The sequence below is a fragment of the Salmo salar genome, chromosome ssa05 (assembly GCF_905237065.1).
Source record: "Salmo salar chromosome ssa05, Ssal_v3.1, whole genome shotgun sequence".
NCBI lineage: Eukaryota > Metazoa > Chordata > Actinopteri > Salmoniformes > Salmonidae > Salmo > Salmo salar.
The window spans coordinates 70410886-70436852 of NC_059446.1; the positions used below are offsets into that span (position 1 = coordinate 70410886).

General features: G+C 43.3%; 2 protein-coding genes across 7 annotated transcripts; both read left to right on the top strand.

The window, feature by feature from the left end:
* Nucleotides 1–1923: 1923 nt before the first annotated feature.
* tlr21 (toll-like receptor 21) lies at nt 1924–8935 on the top strand. The gene is made up of 2 exons (XM_014201342.2): nt 1924–1977; nt 4672–8935. Exon 2 carries the CDS (start codon nt 4927–4929, stop codon nt 7852–7854), a length of 2928 nt encoding a protein of 975 aa, XP_014056817.1. The 5' UTR covers nt 1924–1977; nt 4672–4926; the 3' UTR covers nt 7855–8935.
* On the top strand, nt 1943–25287 carry LOC106605558 (platelet-activating factor acetylhydrolase IB subunit alpha1-like). Of its 6 annotated transcripts, XM_045718709.1 has the most exons (7): nt 1943–1977; nt 11305–11542; nt 14567–14659; nt 14851–14940; nt 15132–15248; nt 15422–15544; nt 23866–25287. In XM_045718709.1, exons 1-7 carry the CDS (start codon nt 1955–1957, stop codon nt 24124–24126), a joined length of 945 nt encoding a protein of 314 aa, XP_045574665.1. In that variant the 5' UTR covers nt 1943–1954; the 3' UTR covers nt 24127–25287. The 6 variants fall into 6 exon arrangements, with proteins under 6 accessions (XP_045574665.1, XP_045574664.1, XP_014056822.1 ...); XM_045718708.1 differs by lacking the exon at nt 1943–1977 and having other exon boundaries at nt 11201–11542; XM_014201347.2 differs by lacking the exons at nt 1943–1977; nt 11305–11542 and adding an exon at nt 13803–13822.
* The last annotated feature ends 680 nt before the right edge of the window (nt 25288–25967 follow it).

Below are 25967 nucleotides of genomic sequence, written 5' to 3' on the forward strand. Positions count from 1 at the left end.
CAAGCCATCAGTCCAGCCTCTCTCAGCCTATTGTGGACAGGCTGAGCACTGACGGAGGGATTGTGCGTTCCTGGTGTAACTCGGGCAGTTGTTGTTTCCATCCTGAACCTGTCCCGCAGGTGTGATGTTTGGATGTACCGATCCTGTGCAGGTGTTGTTACATGTGGTCTGCCACTGCGAGGACAACCAGCTGTCCGTCCTGTCTCCCTGTAGCACTGTCTTATGCATCTCACAGTACAGACATTGCAATTTATTGCCCTGGCCAGATCTGCAGTCCTCATGTCTCCTTACAGCATGCCTAAGGCACATTCACGCAGATGAGCAGGGACCCTGCGCATCTTTATTTTGTTGTTTTTCAGTCAGTAGAAAGGCATCTTTAATGTCCTAAGTTTTCATAACTGTGACCTTAATTGCCTACCATCTGTAAGCTGCTAGTGTCTTAATGACCGTTCCACAGGTGCATGTTCATTAATTGTTTATGGTTCATTGAACAAGCGTGGGAAACAGTGTTTAAACCCTTTACAATGAAGATCTGTGAAGTTATTTTGATTTTTTACGAATTATCTTTGAAAGACATGGTCCTGAAAAAGGGACGTTTATTTTTTTTGCTGAGTTTACTTTGTCTTTACTTAAGTACTATTTTGCTGGGTGACTTTCACTTGAGTAACTTTCTATTAAAAGGTATCGATACTTTTACTCAAGTACTGTATGACAATTGGATACTTTTCCTACCACTGCTGGGTAGTCATGGCCTGCCTGCCTGCCTGCCTCTCTGCAGAATCTGTCAGACGGCCAGTTTACAGTTTACTCATAGGATGTACTTTGTATAGTGTTGTTTTGTAACATGATTCAGTTAAGAAATGTGTGTATTTGTTTGAAAAGTACCTGATTACCTGAGTAAATAAAGCTTCTACCAAAGCTTCTTTTGGCTATGTTTTCCTTTGTAAAGGTTTGCTAAAGGTTCAAGGTCCCCCAGACTACCCGCCACACCCTCTTCAGCCAACTACATTTTACATTTTACATTTTAGTCATTTAGCAGACGCTCTTATCCAGAGCGACTTACAAATTGGTGCATTCACCTATAATATCCAGTGGAACAACCACTTTACAATAGTGCATCTAAATCTTTTAAGGGGGGGGGGGGGTTAGAAGGATTACCTTATCCTATCCCAGGTATTCCTTGAAGAGGTGGGGTTTCAGGTGTCTCCGGAAGGTGGTGATTGACTCCGCTGTCCTGGCGTCGTGAGGGAGCTTGTTCCACCATTGGGGTGCCAGAGCAGCGAACAGTTTTGACTGGGCTGAGCGGGAACTGTGCTTCCTCAGAGGTAGGGAGGCGAGCAGGCCAGAGGTGGATGAACTACCGCGGTGTGGTGGACACAATTAATCCAACCAACTACAAAAACAGGAATTACGTTTAAAAAAATACAGATGTAAAAAAATATTTTAGAAATACGACAAACAAAAACTTGAATTGTCATAACTGCCAATCAGGAACACCTTTCCTTTTTATATGAAATAAGACCCATCCCTCAATGCATTATTTGGTCCTACTTATCAGTAGAATATTGAGACCGCCAACTTTCTTTTGCAATCAATTCTTCTAGTGTATAATAGTGTTTCACAGTTATTTTGAAATAATTCAATAAACAAATATATATTTACTGAGAGTTTTAAAAATGAAAACCTTCCCCAGCAGAATAAAGAGATTGTATTTGCTGTTGAATCTGTGTATATTGTGTTTGGCACATTGTTGACTGGAGTCCCTGGGTTTTCCTCTCCCTCGCCATGTACGTAAATAACAATAAATGGAGAACAACTTTCATTTGATCGTGTCCCATGACTCCTTGTCCGTTGTCCCTTTCCTTCCTCTTTCTGTATAACCAAAGCGAGGCAGTTTTTAAACAATGATTAAGAGCCTAGCTTTCATAATGTAGCAGAAGGACATGATACAGACATGATACAGCCCCCAGAACGGAGGTAAGGCTGGACTCGAGGCTTTTAATTAAAGATGAAATGGGACTTGAGATATGATTTTGCTTTATTTGAATGTGATTTGTAAAATAACTCTTGAAACGTGTTATATAACCCATCATTAAATGATGTTATGATGAATTATGATAGGTAAATGAAAGCTGTAGAATTTGCTATAGATTATGATGAATGAAATTGAACTAATTTGTCAGATTATGAAAATTGCTGCATGCAGCAGTACAAAAGTCAATGCTTTGATTTCTCACAGTGATTGAGGGTCTTTCAATAAACTAGGGTACTAGCTGTTTAATTAGCCTACATTTTGACATTTTCCCACATCATCAGGAAGAACATTTCTGAATGACAGTCAAGTGATGATCAACTGTCGTGATCGCACATGCTGTGTTCACAAGTTACAGTGCATTCAGAAAATATACTGACCCCTTGTCTTTTTCCACATTTTGTTAGGTTACAGCCTTATTCTAAAATGTATTCAATTGTTTTTTTTCCCTCATCAAATCTACACACAATACCCCATAATGACAAAGCAAAAACAGGTTTAGAAATGTTGGCTAATTTATTAAAAATAAAACCCGAAAATTTTATATTTACATAAGTATACAGACCCTTTACTCAGCACTTTGTTGAAGCACCTTTGGCAGCGATTACAGCCTCAAGTCTTCTTGGGTATGACGCTACAAGCTAGGCACACCTGTATTTGGGGAGTTTCTCCCGTTCTTCTCTGCAGATCCTCTCAAGCTCTGTCAGGTTGGATGGGGAGCGTTTCTGCACAGCTATTTTCAGGTCTCTCCAGAGATGTTCGATCAGGTTTAAGTCTGGCTGGGCCACTCATGGACATTCATAGACTTGTCCCGAAGCCACTCCTGCGTTGTCTTGGCTGTGTGCTTAGGGTCATTGTCCTGTTGGAAGGTGAACCATCGCCCCAGTTTGAGGTCCTGAGAGCTCTGGAGCAGGTTTTCATCAAGGATCATGATTATGCCACCACCATAAGGATGGTGCCAGGTTTCCTCCAATCTTAGTTTCATCAGACCAGAGGTCTGAGAGTCTTTACTGTAGGTGCCTTTTTGTCAATTCTAAGCGGGCGGTCATGTGCCTTTTACTGAGGAGTGGCTTCCATCTGGCCAATACCATAAAGGCCTGATTGGTGGAGTGCTGCAGAGATGGTTGTCCTTCTGGAAGGTTCTCCCATCTCCACAGAGGAACCCTTCTCCCCGATTGCTCAGTTTTGTGGGGCGGTCAGCTCTAGGAAGAGTCTTGGGGGTTACAAACTTCTTCCATTTAAGAATGATGGAGGCCACTGTGTTCTTGGGGACCTTCACTGCTGCAGACATTTTTTGGTACCCTTCCCCAGATCTGTGGCTCCACACAATCTTGTCTTGGCACTCTACGGACAATTCCATCGACCTCATGGCTTGGTTTTTGCTCTGACATCACTGTCAATTGTGGGACCTTATATAAACAGGTATGTGCCTTTCCAAATCATAACTTTCAGACGTTTTTGTGCCTCGGATTGAACACAGTCTAATGCGCATTGTGTCGGACAGACTATAATATAAACACAACATGTAAAGTGTTGGTCCCAACATACACACAAAAAACATCTCTCAAATTGTGTGCACAAATTTGTTTACATCCCTGTTAGTGAGCATTTCTCCTCTGCCAAGATAATCCATCCACCTGACAGGTGTGGCATTTCAAAAAGCATTTCAAAAAGCTTATTAAACAGCATGATGCACCTTGTGTTGTGGACAATAAAATGCCACTTTAAATGTGCAGTTTTGTCACACAACACAATGCCACAGATGTCTCAAGTTTGAGGGGGTGTGCAATTGGGGGTGGGGGGTGCTGAGGAGTATTTCTGTCTGTAATAAAGCCCTTTTGCAGAGAGTTTGGGCCTGGCTCCCCAGAGAGTCTGGGCCATGGCTGCACCCCTGCCCAGTCATGTGAAATCCATAGATTACGGCCTAACTTAATGAAATGGATTGATTTGATCCCAATGTTACACTTGGGCCCCACTATTTACAGAAAAACCCTTGAGCAGCATTCATACCTATGACAACAGCTGTATGATCCATTTATTGATCTGGATTGGAGTCATTTCCAACTTAATTTTGTGTCATTCAGGATATGAACTAATGTCAGTTCAAATTGTTGTACTATTCATACTTTCAAGGATGCAAGTATAATAATTGCAATTCATTTTAGATAAATTCTCATTTAAATTATGTCATTGGAATTTCAAATTGCTTCCCAAATTGACTGAAGTGAAATCTTTTTAAACACTAAAACTGTGAACTGTGGCAGTCTGGTTTAATGGTTAGCCCCCAATACTCTGGGCCACATATACCCCTGGCAATATGGGTACAATTCCCCCTTGTCTTATTTTCCTTGTCTTATTTCTTACTTGTTTCACAATAAAAACTACTCTGCATCTTCAAATTGGTAGACATGTTGTGTAAATCAAATGATACAAAACCCCCAAAAATACATTTTAGTTTCAGGTTGTAAGGCAACAAAATAGGAAAAATGCCAAGGGGGTGAATACTTTCGCAAGCCACTGTACCTAATGGAAAAGAGGAACCTGAAAGCCACTAGAACTAATACTTTTGTTTTCCAGTGAAGTTCCTGAGAAATGTATTGTAAAGTTGCTAAAATGTGTTTTTCCCTTCTTCCATTAAGCTGGCTTTCTTATCAGCATTCTCAACCATGGAGAATAAAGGAGTATAATTCAGGATGATTATCACAGCCATACAACTCTTTTGAAGAAAGAAAATCAACAGCTTTATTTTCCCAATGCATGCATTTCCTGGAACTTAAAATGAATGTACTGTGATTTTAAAGGACAAGATTCCCCTTGGAAAGAGTTCAGAACCATTGGAGGAGATGTAGAACATTACTCACCTTATTACTCTCCTGCTGCACACGTTAAACAACATGGCCGGGCTAAAATATAAAATATTGGCATCAGTGGCAATTGTCCTTCACATTGCCCAGTTCACAGTTGGCTATAGCTTCAGAAATTGCACTGAGGATCCAACCTCAAACCACACAAAATTCATTTGCATCCGTCACCAGGCAAAGAACATTTCTGCCATTGTAGGTGACCTGCCACCTTATGCCACCACAATTATAATCTCCATAAACCTGATAAAACACATACCTGACAATACCTTTGATCACTTACCTAACCTCAGGACGCTTCAGATTGACAATAACCATCTGGAGACCATAGATAACCAGGCATTCCAAAATATGAGCCAACTGAAGAGCCTAAACCTGTCCTTGAACAAAATATCAAATCTCAGCTCCTCTGTATTTCAAGACCTCAAAAACCTTGTCAACCTGTCACTAAATAATAACTCACTGATTATGCTCCCTCCGGGTATTTTCTCTTCACTCTCCAATCTGGATGTCCTCATATTACGGCAGAACTACCTGAACAACTTCTCTGCGGTGGCAGAATCTGTGACTCACTTAACGAAGCTGACAAAACTAGACCTGTGCAATAACTATCTAACATCCCTCCATCATTCTAACCATACAGACCTACCGGAGTCCCTCACCACCCTCTATCTCTGTAAAAACAAACTGGTCACTTTAGCGTGTGAGTGGGGCTTCCTCAGCCATGTACTACTGCTGGATCTCTCCTACAATGACCAGCTCCCTTCAAGGGCTTTCCAAGGTGTGGACTTGCGGAAGCTAAACTACATGCGTTTGCGTTCAACCAATGTTACAGTGCCAGAGCTTTTGAATGTCAGCAATGTCAGAGCTGGGAACATAGACTTCTCTGGTATGGGGTTGAAGACTGACAATCTGCTCATGGAGTTATGTAGCCTTTTGAGTACAAAGGTCAAATTTGTTAAAAAGCTGAGTCTGGGAAGCAATGGGATTCTGTTATTGCGAAAGAACACACTTTCAAACTGTCCACCAATCCGGGGTTTATTGGACCTTTCCTTCAACCAATTGAGGAAGGCAAGTTGCCTCCACTTTCTCAAAGGACAGGATCAAATCAAGAACTTCACAGCAGAGAAAAACCACCTCACCTCCCTAATGTCCTGCAACAAACAGAATCTCACTTTCCCAAATCTGACTGATCTGAGCTACCGTTACAATCGCATACTCAATGTCAACTCTTTTGCTTTCCACCACACACCAAATGTGAGGACCCTACAACTCAACATAAACATAATCGCCTATCTTGACCATAAGGCTTTCAGTGGGCTGACTAGTCTTGTCACACTGCGTCTGGACAATAACCTCCTGACCGATCTGTACAAGGATAGCTTTGAAGATCTGCATAGCCTGGAAATACTTAACCTACGTAACAATCAGATAGCTGTTATTTTCAACAAGACTTTCCATTCACTCAAATGCCTGCACATTTTGGATCTTGGAGGGAACAAAATCACTCATTTTGAAGACTCAGCCTTTGTGGGGCTCGTTAACCTGGCCAATTTTTACCTTGATGGAAACAATCTCAAACAGATCGACAGCGCCAAGTTTAAACCATTCCACGCCACACTTGAAGTTCTTGATCTACATGGGAATCAGGTTAGCTTCTCCTCTAAACGTACCAACTCTCCTTTCGTGAATCTAACAAAACTTCGCAACCTCAAACTAGATGCGCAGATGCCCCACGGCCTCAACATGCTGCCTTATGCCTTTTTCCGTGGTCTCAACTCCCTCCAATCGCTCTACCTCACCGACAATCACATCTTTAGCTTTGCAGCAGACACTTTTGACGATCTGACCAACTTGACTTTCCTCTCCTTGGACAACTCCTGTGCCGGGGTGATGCAGCTGCAGCCGGGCGTCTTCAAAAACTTGCGGAAATTGAGCAAGCTCAGTGCAAGGAACATGGGCATCCAGTCCTTCTCAAACGAGGTTTTCGGGAATCTGACAGAGCTGCAGATCTTGCTTCTCAACCAGAACGTAATGCAATCCTTAGATGTGAATGTGCTGGAGGCTCTACCTAAACTGCGCTACCTGGACCTGCGCAACATTCCTCTAAGTTGCACCTGCCTCAACAGTGACCTGCAGAACTGGACTTTGACAAACCAGAGAGTCCAGTTAGTCTTACAATACAGTCTACAGTGCCAAGATAAAAAACTCCAAAAAAGCTTCTACAACTTTGACACCAATGTTTGCTACCTGGACCTGGGAGAGTACCTTTTTGCTACCACAACCACTGTGATTTTACTGCTGACTATAATCCCGCTTCTCTACAACAAGCTCTATTGGAAACTGAAGTATAGCTATTATGTGTTCCGCTCCTGGTTCGGCCAACACTGGCGCAGGCTGAGGGAGAAAGAGGAGCACTGCCAATACGATGCTTTCATCTCCTATAACTCGGCGGACGAGCCCTGGGTACTAGACCAGCTACTTCCCAACCTGGAGGGCAACGGAGCCTCTTTCCGGCTGTGCCTGCACCACCGTGACTTTGAGCTGGGCCGCAACATTGTGGACAACATCGTCTCCGCTGTGTACAGCAGCCGCAAGACCATCTGCGTGGTTAGTAGGCATTTCCTGTGCAGCGAGTGGTGCTCCCTGGAGATCCAGCTGGCCAGCTACAGGCTCTTCCACGAGCTCCGGGACGTGCTCCTGCTCATCTTCCTGGAGCCCATCCCTGAAAGACAGCTGTCGGCTTACCACCGTATGAGAAAGGTCATGTTGAAGAAGACCTACCTGCAGTGGCCAGGGTCAGACTGCACTGACCCGGTCAAGGCCCAGGAACTGTTTTGGAACCATCTGAGGAGGGCACTGAGGAGTGGGAGCAGCAGGTTTGAAGAGGAAGATGAGGGGAGGGAGGAATACTTCAATCAGCCACCGACGGATGATGATAACTATTACTTAATGCCTTAAGGAAAGGGTTATAGGACACACTTTGCCCTAGCAGCAGCCTGATTCCTGGATATGAAACAAAGTTCAATGTAGTAAAAGTACAGAAATTATGCACACACAGACACATACAAAGACAGACAGAGGAACTGAATCTCTTGTAAATATGTTCTTTGTGCCATTATTTTCTACTTGCTTGAAATCCAGCATTGTCTATGTTTTGATTGATTGCTATAATAAGCTTAATTCATTTTTGGGGGGATTTCGTAATTTGCTCATGGAAAAAAACTAATTTAATCCTGTTCTGTACTAAATAATATTGTAATACTGTATGTATATTTAAAAGATGCAGAGGAAAATGGAAATAAGATGATCAGACATACCCTGACAAATCATGTTGCAAAGTTAAAGTATTCTTTAAGTATACTTCTTGTTGGTAAATATCACTGTCTCAAATCAGCAATACACCGACAGATGAGACCTGTTACTTAATGACTTAAGGAAAGGGTTAGAGGACACGCTTTGCCCTGGCAGCAGCCTGTTTCCAGGACATTAAACAAAGTTCAATGTAGTAAAAGTACTGACATTATGCATACCCACACATATAGAAACAGAGAGAGGAACTGAAAATCTTGTAAATGTGCCTTGCGTGCCATGACTCTGTACCGGTACCCTCTGTATATAGCCTCGCTATTGTTATTTTACTGCTGCTCTTTAATTATTCGTTACTTTTATTTTTTTAAATGTACTTATCACTTACTTTTTCTTAAAAACGGCATTGTTGGTTAAAGGCTTGCAAGTAAGCATTTCACTGTAATACCTGTTGTATTTGGCGCATGTGACAAATACCATTTTATTTTATTTGATCTTCTACTTGCTTGAAATCCAGCATTGTTGATGCTTTGATTGACTGCTATAATAAGCTAAATCCATCATTTGTTTGCATTTGTAATTTGCTGTCATGGAAAAAATGAACTTAATCTTGTTGTGATCAGTACTTAATATGGTAATACTGTATGTACATTTAAAAGACGCAAAATGGAAATAAGATGATCAGGCGTACCTTGACAAATCATGTTGCAAAGTGAATTTAAATATTCTATCAGTATACTTCTTGTTGGAAAATATCACTGTCTCAATCAGTAGTACACAAACTAAAACAAGTAAATAAATCATCTATTATTAGATTTTAATATAAGACACAGTGAGTGACTATGTACAGTATTTTATTCAGTCCATCTTACAGGGGGAGAATTGTATACTCCTCGTGTCCTCGCTCCTTCTCAAAACCAATTGGAGAAAAAGGTCAGAGGGGAGGGACCTCTGGCTTTCTCATCCAATGGGTTTTGAGAAGGAGACGAGGCGAGGAATATGCAATTGGGATCTAACCATGGACAGCAGACAATCCTCTGCATAATGCATTAATGCTGATTCACGTCTTTTTTATAATCTGAGCTATAGCATTCTGCTTGCCAAAAATAATAAAGTATACTTTGAGTAGGCCCATTGGCCACAAAAATAACAAGGGACACATTCACGTGCTGCCAAAGTTGACTTGTCCATTGTAGCTGTCTGTAAAGAACATACTGCATAAGTTCAGCAATGCATTTTCTCTTACAGTGCTTCTGTATGTTTTTGCATGCGCATGTTTCAATTAGAAGTATTCATGCAATAAAAAATACCTTCTCCAGGCTGTAAGTAGTTTTAGAGTATTGGAAACATATGAAAGAAAATATTTAAAAAAATACTAATGTTCTCTCACACATTTAACTTATATTTGTAAAAATACAAACAACATTTCCTGGATGGCACTTTGTCTTTCTGCCCATCATATGATGGTATTCAATAACAAAAAAAGAATAAATCAAGTCAGTTGTAATTGTAAACAATTAGACTTGATGGTATGCATACTCAACAGCATTGCACTTGTGCATGTCTCTACTACACAGAGGCATCTCTATGCAGTCTCTGGACAGGCACAGTGGATGTGGATCAGTACAGTCTCATCCGGGGGAAAGACCAGCGTTCAGGGCTGGGGAAAGCAGGCAGGGACCCGGGGGGCAGGGGAGGGGACAGGCCACTCTCCAGCATGTGGGAGGGGGGATAGTAGGCCATGTCAGGAAGGTGGGACCTGGAGATTACAGGGCTGGTTGGGGGATGACGGTTGAAGCGATAAAAAGGGTGGAGCTGATGACTGTCTAGTAGTTGATAGTGGGTGGGAGCAGAAAAGGAATGGCCTCTTTCAATGTCATATGGATCTTGCTGCTGTGGCAAGTGTCTGTCTCTGTGTCCCCCTGGTGGCCCTGTGGGATACTGCAGGAAACACTGCATACACCTCTGATAGAAAGGCCCACTGCTTCTCTCTCTCACTGTTTCTGTCTGGTTAAGAAAACTCAAATCTGGGTCATACCTCCAGTTCTCATATTGATCCTCCCTGGTTGACTCTCTCATGCTTTCCCTGTTGAATACGTCATCCCAGGACTGAGGCGGACCGGATTGAGCTGCCCAAGGTGAGGCAGGAGGGGGGGCAAAGACATGGTGGCGAGAGGGGGAACCAGAGGGCTGGAGGTCCATGAGGAAGTGCGAGGAGGAAGCGGGCCTAGGTAGTTCTCCGATCAGTTCCCCGACCTGCTCGACACGGGGGTTGGGGTTCCACGCAGCAACCTAAAGAGAAGCAAGTGTGGCAGCAATTGGTTTGTTATCATACAGTACATCTAAGTATTGCAAAGAAGACTGTCATTTAGAACATTCTGTGACAATTTCACTACTGTAGCATTATAGTGGCACGTTCTATTGCTAATTTATTTAGGAAATCCTATCACAATAACCCTACAATTACATATTAGATGTAAATTCAGCATTTTAATTTACTATTACGCTATACAACTGATGTTGTATATTAGATGTAAATTCACCATTTTAATGTACTATTACGCTATATGACTGATGTTATTTATTAGATGTAAATTCACTATTTTAATTTACTATTACACTATATAGCTGATGATGACTGATAGCCCAATGTCTTATGCTCGTACCGTGTCCAGGCTGTGCTGCGACCCAATGAGGGGCTGAGGAGGGGTCATTCTGTTGGGGCATAGCTGCTTCTTCCTCCTCTTGTTGGGGGCTGACCTCTGGGAGTCCAGCCAAGGATGCTCCACCATGCTCTCTCCAAAACCACCATCCAATGGAGCTGTGATAGGAAGACATAGTTAAAAAAATCATTCAACTAAACTACACCACTGAAGATATTTTAAAAGTCCCCACTTTGGTGTACAATACTATCGATATCCAAATGCAGTCGGCTACAATAAAACATTTAACAAATAACACAGATAGGCCAACATTACAATCAATATGATCTGACTAGTTACAGTACGATTATATGATCAAGAGTACAGAGGATTCCATTTCTTATTGTGGTCCTCAACCCAACACTCACAACCGCAATCACATAATATACCGTACCTGCAGGCCAGCCTCCATCTGCATCTACGATTGTGCTCTGCCCCTGGCCGGCCCTGGTTGTGGTGGGTCCTGTACCGAAGCTGAGACGTCGCTGCACGCTGAGGAGGTTCTCCTGCAGCTGGAGGCCGTGCCTCTCCCGTACGGCCTGCAGCAGCACCTCCCTACCTTCCGCCACCAGGTGTCTCCTGCGGAGCAGTGGCAGCTGCAGAGACCTGCACAGACGCGCAGCTACCACACTGACAGGGTAGGTGACAGTTTGCTGCATCTGATTGTCTGAGCTCTCACTGCTTCCACCTCTTGCTGGGAAGGAAGACACTGTGATGTTTGGACTGGGCCTGAATGGCTGTGTGTGTGGGAGAATAAGTCCATTGATTTTGGGGGTCTGCTCCAAAGTGAGGACAACGGGCTTAACCTCGGCCCTTGTGTCAGGTGGTCTCTCATTTTCATTCTTTCCACTGGGTGACAGTGTTTCACAGACTACAGGCCTGGGCCCCTTGCTCTTGTTTCGTACCACACGTGAGGGACTCTCTGTGGATGATAGGGTAACTACGTCGCCCTCTGATGATGTCAGACCGCTGTGATGTGTCTGTCCTGGTGTGATACCAGACTCCTGGCTGTTAGAGTGACTGGCTACATTCTTCTCCAGACAAACCTGAATAGATGTGAATTTTCTTCTGAAATCCTCTTGTGTATCCCCATGAGAACACTTAAAAAGTCTGCTTTCTGAAGTAGACCTACACTCATCACACTTGTTGGCCTTAGTACTACTCTTTGCTACTACTCTTTCTACTCTCCCTTCAACTGGAGCCTCCTCAACATTGTCAGGAACAGCAACTTCACCCACATCTAAATCAGGCCCAGGAGAGGAGAAAGGAAGGGAAGATGAGGGTGGAAGGGGAGGCAGAGTAGCAGTGGTTTTGCCTCGCCCCCCGCGTTGCCCAAGCTTCTCCAACTTCCTCTGCTCACTTAGCAGCCGCTCGAAGTCAATGGACTTCACCTCATGGTTGAACAGGCCATGGTGGCCGATGAGGCGGTTGTTCGTGATGATGCTGGGCAAGAGCCCAGCGGGGAAGTCGCGGGCTAACAGGGCATCTCTCCGTGGAGGAGGGCAAGAGCTGCTTTGACAGCAACCATGACAGGGGTCCTTCTCTTTGTGTGTTTTCAGTCGTTTGGTCTGGTTCGTCTGGCTGTTTTGTGCTTCTGTGTTCTTGGTATGGCTTGAAGAGCAGCAGTGTGGAGTGGATCTGTTGGTTGGGCTACAGGTTTTGTCTGTAGACTTGAATTGCTTGCTAAAAACATGCAGGACATTCTGCTTCTCTGTTAAGGCTCTGCCATGTAGATGACTCATCATGAGGTGGAATGCTAGGTGCACAGAAAAGACTAAATAATTTAAAACAATTCTAGATGGCTGTTGGTTCACATGCATAAGTATTATTTCAGAACAGAATACTTTTGGTCATTAACACAAATGAATGAAACCTGAAACATTAGTTAACGTTACACTGTCAGAAAAAGCACTCCAGCTAGCAAACCTAGTAACTAGATCTAGCCAACATCAAGTTAGCAAGAAGACCAGGACAACACAGTTCACAATAACAAAAAGTCTTCAATCAGCATACATTAGCAAAATAATGTTGTTGATTAGCTAGCTAGCTTACGTTAGCTAACGTTAGTAAACAAACAGCAGTCACTCACCAGCATTTTTTTCTGGATAAATTAAGCACACGTGCTGGAAATCAAGGCGACATTTAAAAAAGACAACACAAGAAGATACATAATATTAATTGTAAACGCAACACTGTAACGTTAGCTAGCAAGACTCAGAAAACGTGTAATCTACAATTTCGCAAACTATCCAAAAATTGAAGTTGGGGTAAACGTTCTAGTTTTGCGTTTGAAGATGTTGGGTTGCCCAGCAACGTCCCGGACTAGCCGCCAATATCACATTGAAAAAGTGATGTGCTAATCAATGAGACTGCGTGTGTGTAGGATATATTCAACAATATCACCAAACTGAGTAAAATAGCACATTTAATTTGCACAATTTTCTCAGCAAGTGGTACGTGCAGTTTTGACTAGCTAGCTGGGCGAACTAAATGTAATATACAGAGTAAGGTAGTAGCTAACTAAACAAACTTGCAATTGCAATCACGTTCAATGAAACAACCATACACGTTTGATAAATTGGGGAGACATAAACTGGACATGATTTGATTGACTAACGATGCGAGAGATCGGCGTCTTTGTAAAGTTATTGTTTGAATGAAGAAGTTGAGAAGCTCTCATGGTCTGTCAGATAGTTGGTCCCGTGTAGCTCACTTAGCACGGCGCCTACCAACTCCAGGGTTGTGGGTTCGATTCCCACGGAGGACAAGTACGGAAAAAATGTATGAAAATGTAGACACTCTATTGTTCTGGATAAAAGCTTCTGCCAAATGACTATAAAACGTCAAATTTGTGCAACAGCGGCGCGCCTTTTACCCCGTGAACACCACCGGACGAGTCCAAATCTAGACATGAGGAGGTAGGATACATTTTTATCCGCAACTATAATTCCCTTTGGCAGTCACGTTGATAGCCGTAATTTACTGTGAGAATCGTGTTTTAGGGAGGTATTCATACACATTACTACTTATATGCGTATACATATTACTAGACTGAAAACAAAACGGTATTTTACTGAAGTAGCTCACCTATGAGTGGTCAATGGTACATTCTGTAGTTACTTGAAATGATACTTTCAGGAACATCAGGCGGACCGAACCACCATTACGGTATTGTAAAACAATAATAATTGCTAGCTATTCAGCGATCTCACCTATTAGTATGAAAAAGTCTGTACGCCTGTATGTTGATGCACCACATTGCCAATGCATCATTGGTTCGTAGCACTTTATGCTAACTGTATGATTAGCTAGCTACAGTACTGTATAGCTAGCTGACTATTCCTGTAGCCTGGCTTGAAATATGCCAGGCTACAGGAATGGTCAGCTAGCTAGCTCGTGTTTTGGTTATTTGTGCTAAAGTATTCGTTTCTGCCATCGTTATTCGTTATATATTATTATTATTAGGCCCCATAATGCCAGTGTACGCCCATTTGTGAATAGGGTTACACATTTCACATGGAATTGTTTTGCGCTATTCTACTGTAGTGACCTAGCTAGCTACCCATAGTTAGTTGCTTTATTGATTCACATACAATAAGCATCCATCCATCAGCTCTAATCTACCAAGCCATGATTTTCACTTTGATTCTTTCTGACACTAGACAGACAAAGTGATGAGCTCAGGAGACTCCAACCCCGCCGCCACACCCACTCCTGGTGTGGACACCCAGGGAGATGGGCGATGGATGTCTTTGGTGTGTATCCTGCTGTTTGCCTCACCAATACATTACATCTGCCATTTTAGAATAACAGCAGCAGTTATAGTCTTGGAAGGTCAATTTCCTCTCATGTCCTGATTCAGAGTGGTTAGGTTAAATGTGGAAGACACATTTCGGGTTGAATGCATTGACTAGGTATCTCCATTCCTCTCTCCCTCTGCATACAGCATAACCACTTTGTGTCTAACAGCAAGGGCAAGGAACCTGATGTCCTGTTTGTAGGAGACTCTCTTGTCCAGCTCTTGCACCAGTTTGAGGTAATCTCTCTATCCTGACAGCTGTAAGGGGACTGCAAACATTGGTGACGTTTGTTGTTTGGAACTTAAGCTAACATCATTTGCCACATTGAAATATTTTCTGATTACAAGTCTTGTCATTGCTGAAGAAAGCACATGTTAGCTGCTATGTTATGCTAGTTGACATAATGGTGTTGATGGTACTTTGTCAGGTGTGGCGAGACTTGTTTTCCCCTCTCCACGCTCTCAACTTTGGGGTGGGAGGTGATGCAACACAGCATGTCTTGTGGAGATTGAGCAATGGAGAGTTGGCCCACATCAGCCCAAAGGCATGTATACACACAGACAACATGTTAGTACATTACATTAGAGTTGATCATACACTACTCATTGTTCAGATTTAAACCCTAATGGCTGCACAGACCCATTGAACATGCTTTTAAATCAAGTGGTATGAATGAAACTGCCCACCAAGTTGATGTTTTTCCTCTGCCTCCACCAGGTTGTGGTGCTGTGGGTGGGCACCAATAATCATGGTCACACTGCAGAACAGATCTGTGGAGGCATCATGGCCATAGTCCAACTCATCAAGGACAAGCTGCCGAAGGCTTACACTCTTGTACTGGTAGGTTGTACTACCTCTTTTCTACCACAAATGTGACTTACACCATTAATGGGAAATGTTTGATTAATAATTTTCCTGTATTTGATTTACTGTTACTAAGTACTGATGTTCTATCTTTGACCTGTTTAACTGCCCGTATCAAATGTCTGCCGGTGTTGAATGTTCTGGTTAAAGTTTTCTGCCAGACTTCGCTGAGGACACAATGATAATGTACAGTTGAAGTTGGAAGTTTACATACACCTTAGCCAAATACATTTAAACTCAGTTTTTCACAATTCCTGACATTTAATCCTAGTAAAAATTCCCTATCTTAGGTCGGTTAGGATCACCACTTTATTTTAAGAATGTGAAATATCAGAATAATAGTAGAATGATTTATTTCAGCTTTTATTTCTTTCATCACATTCCCAGTGGGTCAGAAGTTTACATACACTCAATTTGTATTCGGTAGCATTGACTTTAAATTGTTTAACTTGGGTCAAATGTGTCGGGTAGCCTTCCACAAGCTTCCCAAAATCAGTTGGGTGAATTTTGGCCCATTCCTCCTGACAGAGCTGGTGTAACTGAGTCAGGTTTGTAGGCCTTCTGGCTCGCACACGCTTTTTCAGTTCTACCCACAAATGTTCTATGGGATTGAGGTCAGGGCTTTGTGATGGCCACTCCAATACCTTGACTTTGTTGTCCTTAAGCCATTTTGCCACAACTTTGGAAGTATGCTTGGGGTCATTGTCCATTTGGAAGACCCATTTTCGACCAAGCTTTAACTTCCTGACTGATGTCTTGAGATGTTTCTTCAATATATCCACATAATTTCCTTCCTCATGATGCCATCTATTTTGTGAAGTGCACCAGTCCCTCCTGCAGCAAAGCACCCCCACAACATGATGCTGCCGTGCTTCACGGTTGGGATGGTGTTCTTCGACTTACAAGCCTCCCCCTTTTTCCTCCAAACATAACGACTGTCATTATGGCCAAACAGTTCTATTTTTGTTTCATCAGACCAGAGGACATTTCTCCAAAAATACGATCTTTGACCTCATGTGCAGTTGCAAACCGTAGTCTGGCTTTTTTATGGTGGTTTTGGAGCAGTGGCTTCTAACTTGCTGAGCGGCCTTTCAGGTTATGTCGATATAAGACTTGTTTTACTGTGGATATAGATACTTTTGTACCTGTTTCCTCCAGCATCTTCACAAGGTCCTTTGCTATTGTTCTGGGTGGGATTTATTTGCACTTTTTGCACCAAAATACGTTCATTTCTAGGAGACAGAAACCGTCTCCTTCCTGAGCGGTAATGACGGCTGCGTGGTCCCATGGTGTTTATACTTGAGTACTATTGTTTGTACAGATGAACGTGGTACCTTCAGGCGTTTGGAAATTGCTCCCAAGGATGGCCCAGACTTGTGGAGGCCTACAATTTGTTTTCTGAGGTCTTGGCTGATTTCTTTTTTGATTTTCCCATGATATCAAGCAAAGTGGCACTGAGTTTGAAGGTAGGCCTTGAAATACATCCACAGGTACACCTCCATTTGACTCAAATTATGTCAATTAGCCTATCAGAAGCTTCTAAAGCCATGACATCATTTTCTGGATTTTTCCAAGCTGTTTAAAGGCACAGTCAACTTAGTGTATGTTAACTTCTGACCCACTGGAATTGTGATACAGTGAAATAATTTGACTGTAAACAATTGTTGGAAAAATGACTTGTCATGCACAAAGTAGATGTCCTAACCAACTTGCCAAAACTGTAGTTTGTTAACAAGAAATTTGTGGAGTGGTTGAAAAACGGGTTTTAATGACACCAACCTAAGTGTATGTTAACTTCCGACTTCAACTGTATCTGTGACACTCTGATTCTGTAGCCGCTGATGTTGTGACTTCCTTTGGGCTGGTGTTTAGTCAACACTCAGTGCTGTGGGATTAATATATTCCAAGATTCCAAGATGGCGTAGCAGTCAGATGTCTTTGTCCTAGTCTTGTCTCATGTCCCATGTATATATCTTTTTTCTTGCATATCTTTTCAATATTTTTCCTAAACCTCAACTTCAATATACTCTCCTGCAACCCGCCTCACCCAATGTGGTGTGATCTGCATTTTTTAAAAGTATTTTTCTTTACTTTCGAACCAGAATCCCCCAATAGAAGCTAGCCAGCTAACTAGCTACTAGGTAGTAGTCAGCTAACCACTGCTAGCGGATATCAGCTAACCTCTAGCTCGGAAATCTCTCGCCAGTTTGCACCAGTTTGCGCCAGTTTGAACACGATTCAAACCAGAGCATACCGGACTTATTTTCTCTCCATATCCCCGGATTCCTACCGCAAGCTCTGAACCTTTTCACCTGGATCATCGCAGCTAGCTAGCTGCAATCCGAGTTGCTACTCCTGGCTAATGTCTCTGTCCCGAAGCAAGCACCAATTAGCCTGGAGCTTTCCCATGCTAGGCCCATCTCCCGGCTAGCTGAAGAGGTCCATCAGCCACTCATTGGGCTACAATACCTATTTTGCCAATTGGCCTGGAACTCTTTCACTACACGAAGCCCTGCTAATCCATCACGACTGGACTTCCGATGTAATCTGCCCGAGGGTTCTTTTTGCAACAGGCCCCTCCGTCGCGACGTCCCCTGAATGCCCATCTGCTAGCTGTCTAGAGCATAGCTGTCTAGAGCATATCGGACTGTTAGCTGAATAGGTCCATCGGCCAATTTTCTTGGGCCACTATACCTATTTTTCCAATTGAACTGGGTACCTTTACTACACGGAACCCTACTAATCCATCACGGCAAGGCTCCGCATGAGGAGGCTACAACAGACTTCTTCTGTCGCGACGTACCTCTAAGGCCCTTCTGCTAGCTTGCTAGCCCCGGCCCGCTGGCTGTCTGAATCGCCGTATCTCCAGCCAGCTTAACTACTCACTGGACCCCTATGATCACTCGGCTATGCATGCCTCTCCCTAATGTAAATATGCCTTGTCCATTGCTCTTCTGGTTAGTGATTGTCTTATTTCACTGTAGAGCCTCTAGCCCTGCTCAATATGCCTTAGCTAAACCTTCAGTTCCACCTCCCACACATGCAGTGACATCACTTGGTTTAAATGATGTTCCTAGAGACAATATCTCTCTCATCGTCACTCTATGCCTAGGTTTACCTCCACTGTATTCACATCCTACCATACCTTTGTCTGTATGTTATGCCTTGAATCTATTCTATCGCGCCCAGAAACATGCTCCGTTTACTCTCTGTTCCGAACGTACTAGACGACCAGTTCTTATAGCCTTTATCCATACCCTTATCCTATTCATCCTCTGGTGATGTAGAGGTTAATCCAGGCCCAGCAGTGCTTAGCTCCACTCCCATTCCCCAGGCGCTCTCATTTGTTGACTTATGTAACCGTAAAAGCCTCATGCATGTTAACATTAGAAGCCTCCCCCCCCCAAGTTAGTTTTATTCACTGCCTTAGCACACTCTGCCAACCCGGATATCCTAGCCGTGTCTGAATCCTGGCTTGGGAAGACCACCAAAAACCCTGAAATTTCCATCCCTAACTATAACATTTTCCGACAAGATAGAACTGCCAAAGGGGGCGGAGTGGCAATCTACTGCAGAGACAGCCTGCAGAGTTCTGTCATACTATCCAGGTCTGTGCCCAAACAATTTGAGCTTCTACTTCTAAAAATCCACCTTTCCAGAAACAAGTCTCTCACTGTTGCCACTTGTTATAGACCACCTTCTGCCCCCAGCTGTGCCTTGGACACCATATGTGAATTTATTGCCCCCCATCTATCTTCAGAGCTCGTGCTGCTAGATGACCTAAGCTGGGACATGCTTAACACCTCGGCCATCCTACAATCTAAGCTTGATGCCCTCAATCTCACACAAATGATCTATCAATGAACCTACCAGGTACAACCCCAAATCCATAAACACGGGCACCCTCATAGATATCATCCTAACCAACTTGCCCTCCAAATACACCTCTGCTGTCTTCAACCAAGATCTCAGCGATCACTGCCTTATTGCCTGCACCGATAATGGGTCTGCGGTCAAACGACCACCCCTCATCACTGTCAAATACTCCCTAAAACACTTCAGTGAGTAGGCCTGGCCCGGGTATCCTGGAAGGATATTGACCTCATCCCGTCAGTAGAGGATGCCTGGTTATTCTTTAAAAGTGCCTTCCTCACCATCTTAAATAAGCATGCCCCATTCAAAACAAATTGAATCTGGAACAGATATAGCCCTTGGTTCACTCCAGAACTGACTGCCCTTGACCAGCACAAAAACATCCTGTGGTATACTGCATTCGCATCAAATAGCCCCCGCGATATGCAACTTTTCAGGGAACTTAGGAACTAATATACACAGGCAGTTAGGAAAGGAAAGGCTAGCTTTTTCAAACAGAAATTTGCATCCTGTAGCACAAACTCCAAAAAGTTCTGGAACACTGTAAAGTCCATGGAGAATAAGAGCACCTCCTCCCAGCTGCCCACTGCACTGAGGCTAGGAAACACTGTCACCACTGATAAAGCCACGTTAATTGAGAATTTCAATAAGCATTTTTCTACGGCTGGCCATGCTTTCCACCTGGCTACTCCTATCCCGGTCAACTGCCCTGCACCCCCCACTCCAACTCGCCCAAGCCTCCTCCATTTCTCCTTCACCCAAATCCAGATAGCTGATGTTCTAAAAGAGTTGCAAAATCTGGCCCCCTACAAATCAGCCGGTCTAGACAATCTGGACCCTCTCTTTCTAAAATTATCTGCTGCAATTGTTGCAACCCCTATTACTAGCTTGTTCAATCTCTCTTTCGTATCGTCTGAGATCCCCAAAGATTGGAAAGCTGCCGCGGTCATCCCCCTCTTCAAAGGGGGAGACACTCTAGACCCAAACTGCTACAGACCTATATCTATCCTACCCTGCCTTTCTAAGGTCTTTCAGGTGCAATGATCTGTGAGCTGCTCTCACAGCTGGTCCTTGAAGTTAGTGAGGGAGATAAGAGACTCCAGCTTCAGCGACTTTTGCAGTTCGATCCAGTCATTGGCAGCAGAGAACTGGAAGGAAAGGCGGCCAAAGGGGGAATTGGCTTTGGGGATGACCAGTGAAATATACCGGCTGAAGCGCGTGCTGCTGGTGGGTGCTGCTATGGTGACCAGTGAACTGAGATAAGGCGGGGCTTTACCTAACAAAGCCTTGTAGATGACCTGGAGCCAGTGGGTTTGGCGACGAGTATGGAGCGAGCGCCAGCCAACGAGTGCATACAGGTCGCAGTGGTGGGTAGTATATGGGGCTTTGGTGACAAAACGGATGGCACTGTGATAGACTGCTTCCAATTTGTAGAGTGTTGAAGGCTATTTTGTAAATGATATCGCCGAAGTCGAGGATCGGTAGGATAGTCAGTTTTACGAGGGTGTTTGGCAGCATGAGTGAAGGATGCTTTGTTGCGAAATAGGAAGCCGATTCTAGATTTAATTTTGGATTGGAGATGGTTAATGTGCGTCTGGAAGGAGAGTTTACAGTCTAAACAGACACCTAGGTATTTGTAGTTGTCCACATATTCTAGGTCAGAACCCTCCAGAGTAGTGATGCTGGATGGGCGGGCAGGTGCGGGGAGCGATCGGTTGAAGAGCATGCATTTAGTTTTACTTGCATTTAAGAACAGTTGGAGGCCACAGAAGGAGAGTTGTATGGCATTGAAGCTTGTCTGGAGGTTACTTAGCACAGTGTCCAAAGAAGGGCCAGAAGTATACAGACTGGTGTCGTCTGCGTAGAGGTGGATCAGAGAATCACCAGCAGCAAGAGCGACATCATTGATGTATACAGAGAAGAGAGTTGGCCCGAGAATTGAACCCTGTGGCACCCCCATAGAGCCTGCCAGAGGTCCGGACAACAGGCCATCCGATTTGACACTGAACTCTGTCTGAGAAGTAGTTGGTGAACCAGCGAGGTAGTCATTTGAGAAACCAAGGCTGTTGAGTCTGCCGATGAGGATGTGGTGATTGACAGAGTCGAAAGCCTTGGCCAGGTCGAAGAACACTGCTGCACAGTATTGTCTCTTATCGATGACAGTTTTGATATCGTTTAGGACCTTGAGCGTAGCTGAAGTGCATCCACGACCAGCTCGGAAGCAAGATTGCATAGCGGAGAAGGTACGGTGGGATTCAAAATGATCTGTTTGTTAACCTCTCTAGGGTCGGTGGGACGAAATCGTCCCACCTACGTAACAGCCAGTGGAATCCTGTGGCGTGTTATTCAAATACCTTAGAAATGCTATTACTTCAATTTCTCAAACATATGACTATTTTACAGCATTTTAAAGACAAGACTCTCGTTTATCTAACCACACTGTCCGATTTCAAAAAGGCTTTACAACGAAAGCAAAACATTAGATTATGTCAGCAGAGTACCCATCCAGAAATAATCAGACACCCATTTTTCAAGCTAGCATTTAATGTCACATAAACCCAAACCACAGCTAAATGCAGCACTAACCTTTGATGATCTTCATCAGATGACACACCGAGGACATTATGTTATACAATACATGCATGTTTTGTTCAATCAAGTTCATATTTATATCAAAAACCAGCTTTTTACATTAGCATGTGACGTTCAGAACTAGCATACCCCCCGGTGAATTTACTAAATTACTCACGATAAACGTTCACAAAAAACATAACAATTATTTTAAGAATTATAGATACAGAACTCCTCTATGCACTCGATATGTCCGATTTTGAAATAGCTTTTCGGTGAAAGCACATTTTGCAATATTCTCAGTAGATAGCCCGGCATCACAGGGCTAGCTATTTAGACACCCAGCAAGTTTAGCACTCACCAAAGTCAGATTTACTATAAGAAAAATGTTATTACCTTTGCTGTTCTTCGTCAGAATGCACTCCCAGGACTTCTACTTCAATAACAAATGTTGGTTTGGTCCCAAATAATCCATTGTAATATCCAAATAGCGGCGTTTTGTTCGTGCGTTCAAGACACTATCCGAAAGGGTAAATAAGGGTGACGAGCATGGCGCATTTCGTGACAAAACATCTCTAAATATTCCATTGCCGTACTTCGAGCATGTCAACCGCTGTTTAAAATCCATTTTTATGCCATTTTTCTCGTAAAAAAGTGATAATATTCCGACCGGGAAAGCCTGTATACGTACAAAGAGAGAGAAAATAAATACATCTCGTGCCCTCGTGCACGAGCGTGAGTCTCAGAGTACTCTGACCAGACACTATCCAAACGCGATAATGTGTTTCAGCCAGAGGCTGCCTCGATATCATTCAGCTTTTTCCCGGGTTCTGAGAGCCTATGGGAGCCGTAGGAAGTGTCACGTTACGGCAAAGATCCTCAGTCTTCAATAAAAAGAGCCAAGATGAACAACAACTTGTCAGAGAGGGCGCTTCCTGTTTGGAATCTTCTCAGGTTTTTGCCTGCCATATGAGTTCTGTTATACTCACAGACACCATTCAAACAGTTTTAGAAACTTTAGGGTGTTTTCTATCCAAAGCCAATAAATATATGCATATTCTAGTTACTGGGCAGGAGTAGTAACCAGATTAAATCGGGTACGTTTTTTATCCGGCCGTGTCAATACTGCAGGTTAATTGCTAGGTCGTAATTACCTCACCACTATGGCCTATTTTATAGCCTAACCTGCCTTATCTTACCTCATTTGCACACACTGTATATATACTTCTTTTTTTTCTACTGTATTATTGACTTTATGTTTGTTTATTCCATGTGTTACTCTGTGTTGTTGTTTGTGTCGAACTGCATTGCTTTATCTTGGCCAGATCACAGTTGTAAATGAGAACTTGTTCTCCACTAGCCTACCTGGTTAAATAAAGGTGAAATAAAAAATATAAGCGCCTTCTAAGAGAGATTCGTTAGACATTTCTCTTGACTTCTTTTCTGGAGATGTTCTCCTTGAATTCTTGTAATAAACTGATTTAGATTAATATGATTGACTGCTCTCCCTTTTGTTCACCTGGAAAATCCCCTTTACTACCTTTAACCTTTTTGATAACCCAAACTTAAATTATGAACTGCGTACTTTATGGACTCCATTATCATCGCTAACCATATTGTCACGTTTGTCCTTTCTAGCATGGCCATCTAGTGACTATAATGCACAGGAGGTTGGTGGGACCTTAATTGGGGAGAAGGGGCTTGTGGTAATGGCTGGAGCTGAATCAGTGGAATGGTATCACACCAATGGTTTTCAGGTGTTTGATGCCATTCCATTTGCTCCATTCCGGACATTTGTGAGCTCTTCTCCCCTCAGCAGCCTCCTGTGCTATCATGTATGTTTGCAACCACAGGGAGTGCTGCCCAGGGGTAAGATGCCCAACCCCCTGCGGGAGAGGAACGCCCAGGTCAACAAGCTGGTTCAGGAGGCTGTGTCCTCTCTCCCCCACACCTCCCTTCTCAACGTGGACCCCGGCTTTGTGCACTCGGACGGCAGCATCTCCCACCAGGACCTATATGACTACCTCCACCTCACCCCTCAGGGCTACCAGGCTGTGTGCCAGCCGCTACACGCCCACCTCAAGAGCCTGCTGGAGAAACAGGCTGAAAACTGAAGGCCAAAGACCAACTGATGGAGAACTGATGGCCAATGACCCACTCACTACATCAGAGGTAAAAACCCTGGTCCTGGAGAGCCACAAGAGTACAGCCTTTTAGCACATTCACTACTTTAAGAACACTTTTTAGTATTTTAGTACAGCCTTTTGTTCCAACCCATGATTCAAATAATGATCTAGTCCTTGATTAGTTGAATGTTTTGAATGCTGGGCTGGAAGAAAAGGCCGCACTAAAAAGGCTGTCCAGAACCAGGGTTGGTAACCACTGCACTACTCCATTCTATGGGACCATACTGCAACTTACCACCAAAATGGCAGAGTAGAGGACCACTAAGCACTAATAAGTTCAAACATCTGTGTTGCTAGTCAGATTTGACCTCTTATCACCAACTGAGATTTGATTGAGCTGATTTGAGAGATTATCCTTCTCTTTAGTTTCATGCTGTATGGTGGATATGATGAACAATATGCCAGGATCTCTCTCCTCTGGCTGATAGATACATTATAAGAGCTTTAGGAGAATCTGAAAAGCTACCATACTAAAGGTTTGTTTTGTTTCCTCTGTCAAATAACCGCATTTCCTGTCTTTTTCTCTTCACTTTGAAAACATATACAGTCCTAGTGATCTGATTGGTTACTAATAGTTTCATTTAAAATCTCTTTAATGGTGTCATGTGTTTAGACACAGAGACCATTTACGGTGACGGTGCAACAAGGCGTCACTTGGCCAGTTGGCTCCACTGTTAAAGCATTACTTGTTTCCGGTATCTGTTTACCACCTTAACTTTTTGTTTCTTGTGAAGATTTACCCTGAATGTCTTATTTTGGCTGCACACATATGGAGAATGAAAGGGAAGGGTATGGTGTATTTGGAGTGAATGATGAGGTCATTTCAAAGTAGCTCAGAGACTGGTGGGTATTTGGCTTGGATATGGTATGATACTGTAGTCAGTGTGTATGGACGTGCTGTAGCTAGCTTATACTCTTTATTCAAAGGCAGTCACCCCACGAGACCCAAGACTCCCTATAAAAGGCTGCTTTGACTGTTTGTATATACTGCCTGTGTAGTCCTACCTGCCTCTGTATCTTGAATGTTGATTGTGGAAAATCTGAATATGTGATGTCAAAATGCAATGCATTAAAACCAATGAAAGCTTACACTATGGACATTGCTTCTTTGTTTGCAGCTTCCAACCAATTGAGTGTGTCTGCACAATGGCTCTGCAAAGAAAAGTTTTTAAATCAGCTGTAATCAGACAGCTGTAATATACATCCTACTTAAGACACTCCCACTCTCCATTCCTTATAGTTTTAGCCCAACAGGAAGAAGGTAACCAGATACTAAACCCTGATTACTCCCTTAAGGGGAACTGACCTCACCTCCTGACCTCAACCCCTCCTTCACCTAATCCACAGATGTCCATCTGTCTTCCCTATATCAACACGTCGCTCTCCTCTCCTCCATCAAACACATTCCAAAGCCTTCTGGCTTTCTACAGACTCTTTCTATTCAAGGATTCTTCTCTATCATTTATTTAATATCTCAATGTTCAAAGGTTAGCCGATTCCAACAGAGTACACAATGGAACACAATAATGGTGAGATGTATTGAAATGGGATGACCAAACAGTTTTATACCTGCGTGTGATGTTCTGAGCACATCCAAGATATTGTACCTTGAGTTATGTCTGAGCAGAGAACCACGAGAGCCGTCTAGTGACACACAGTACTGTGATGAGACATTGGACCCACTCCTTTGTATGGTTAGTTGGCAGTGTCAGTTGTCAAGAAGTATTGTTTACCAGTTCCACCTTACAGCTTCTAACATGTCACAAAAT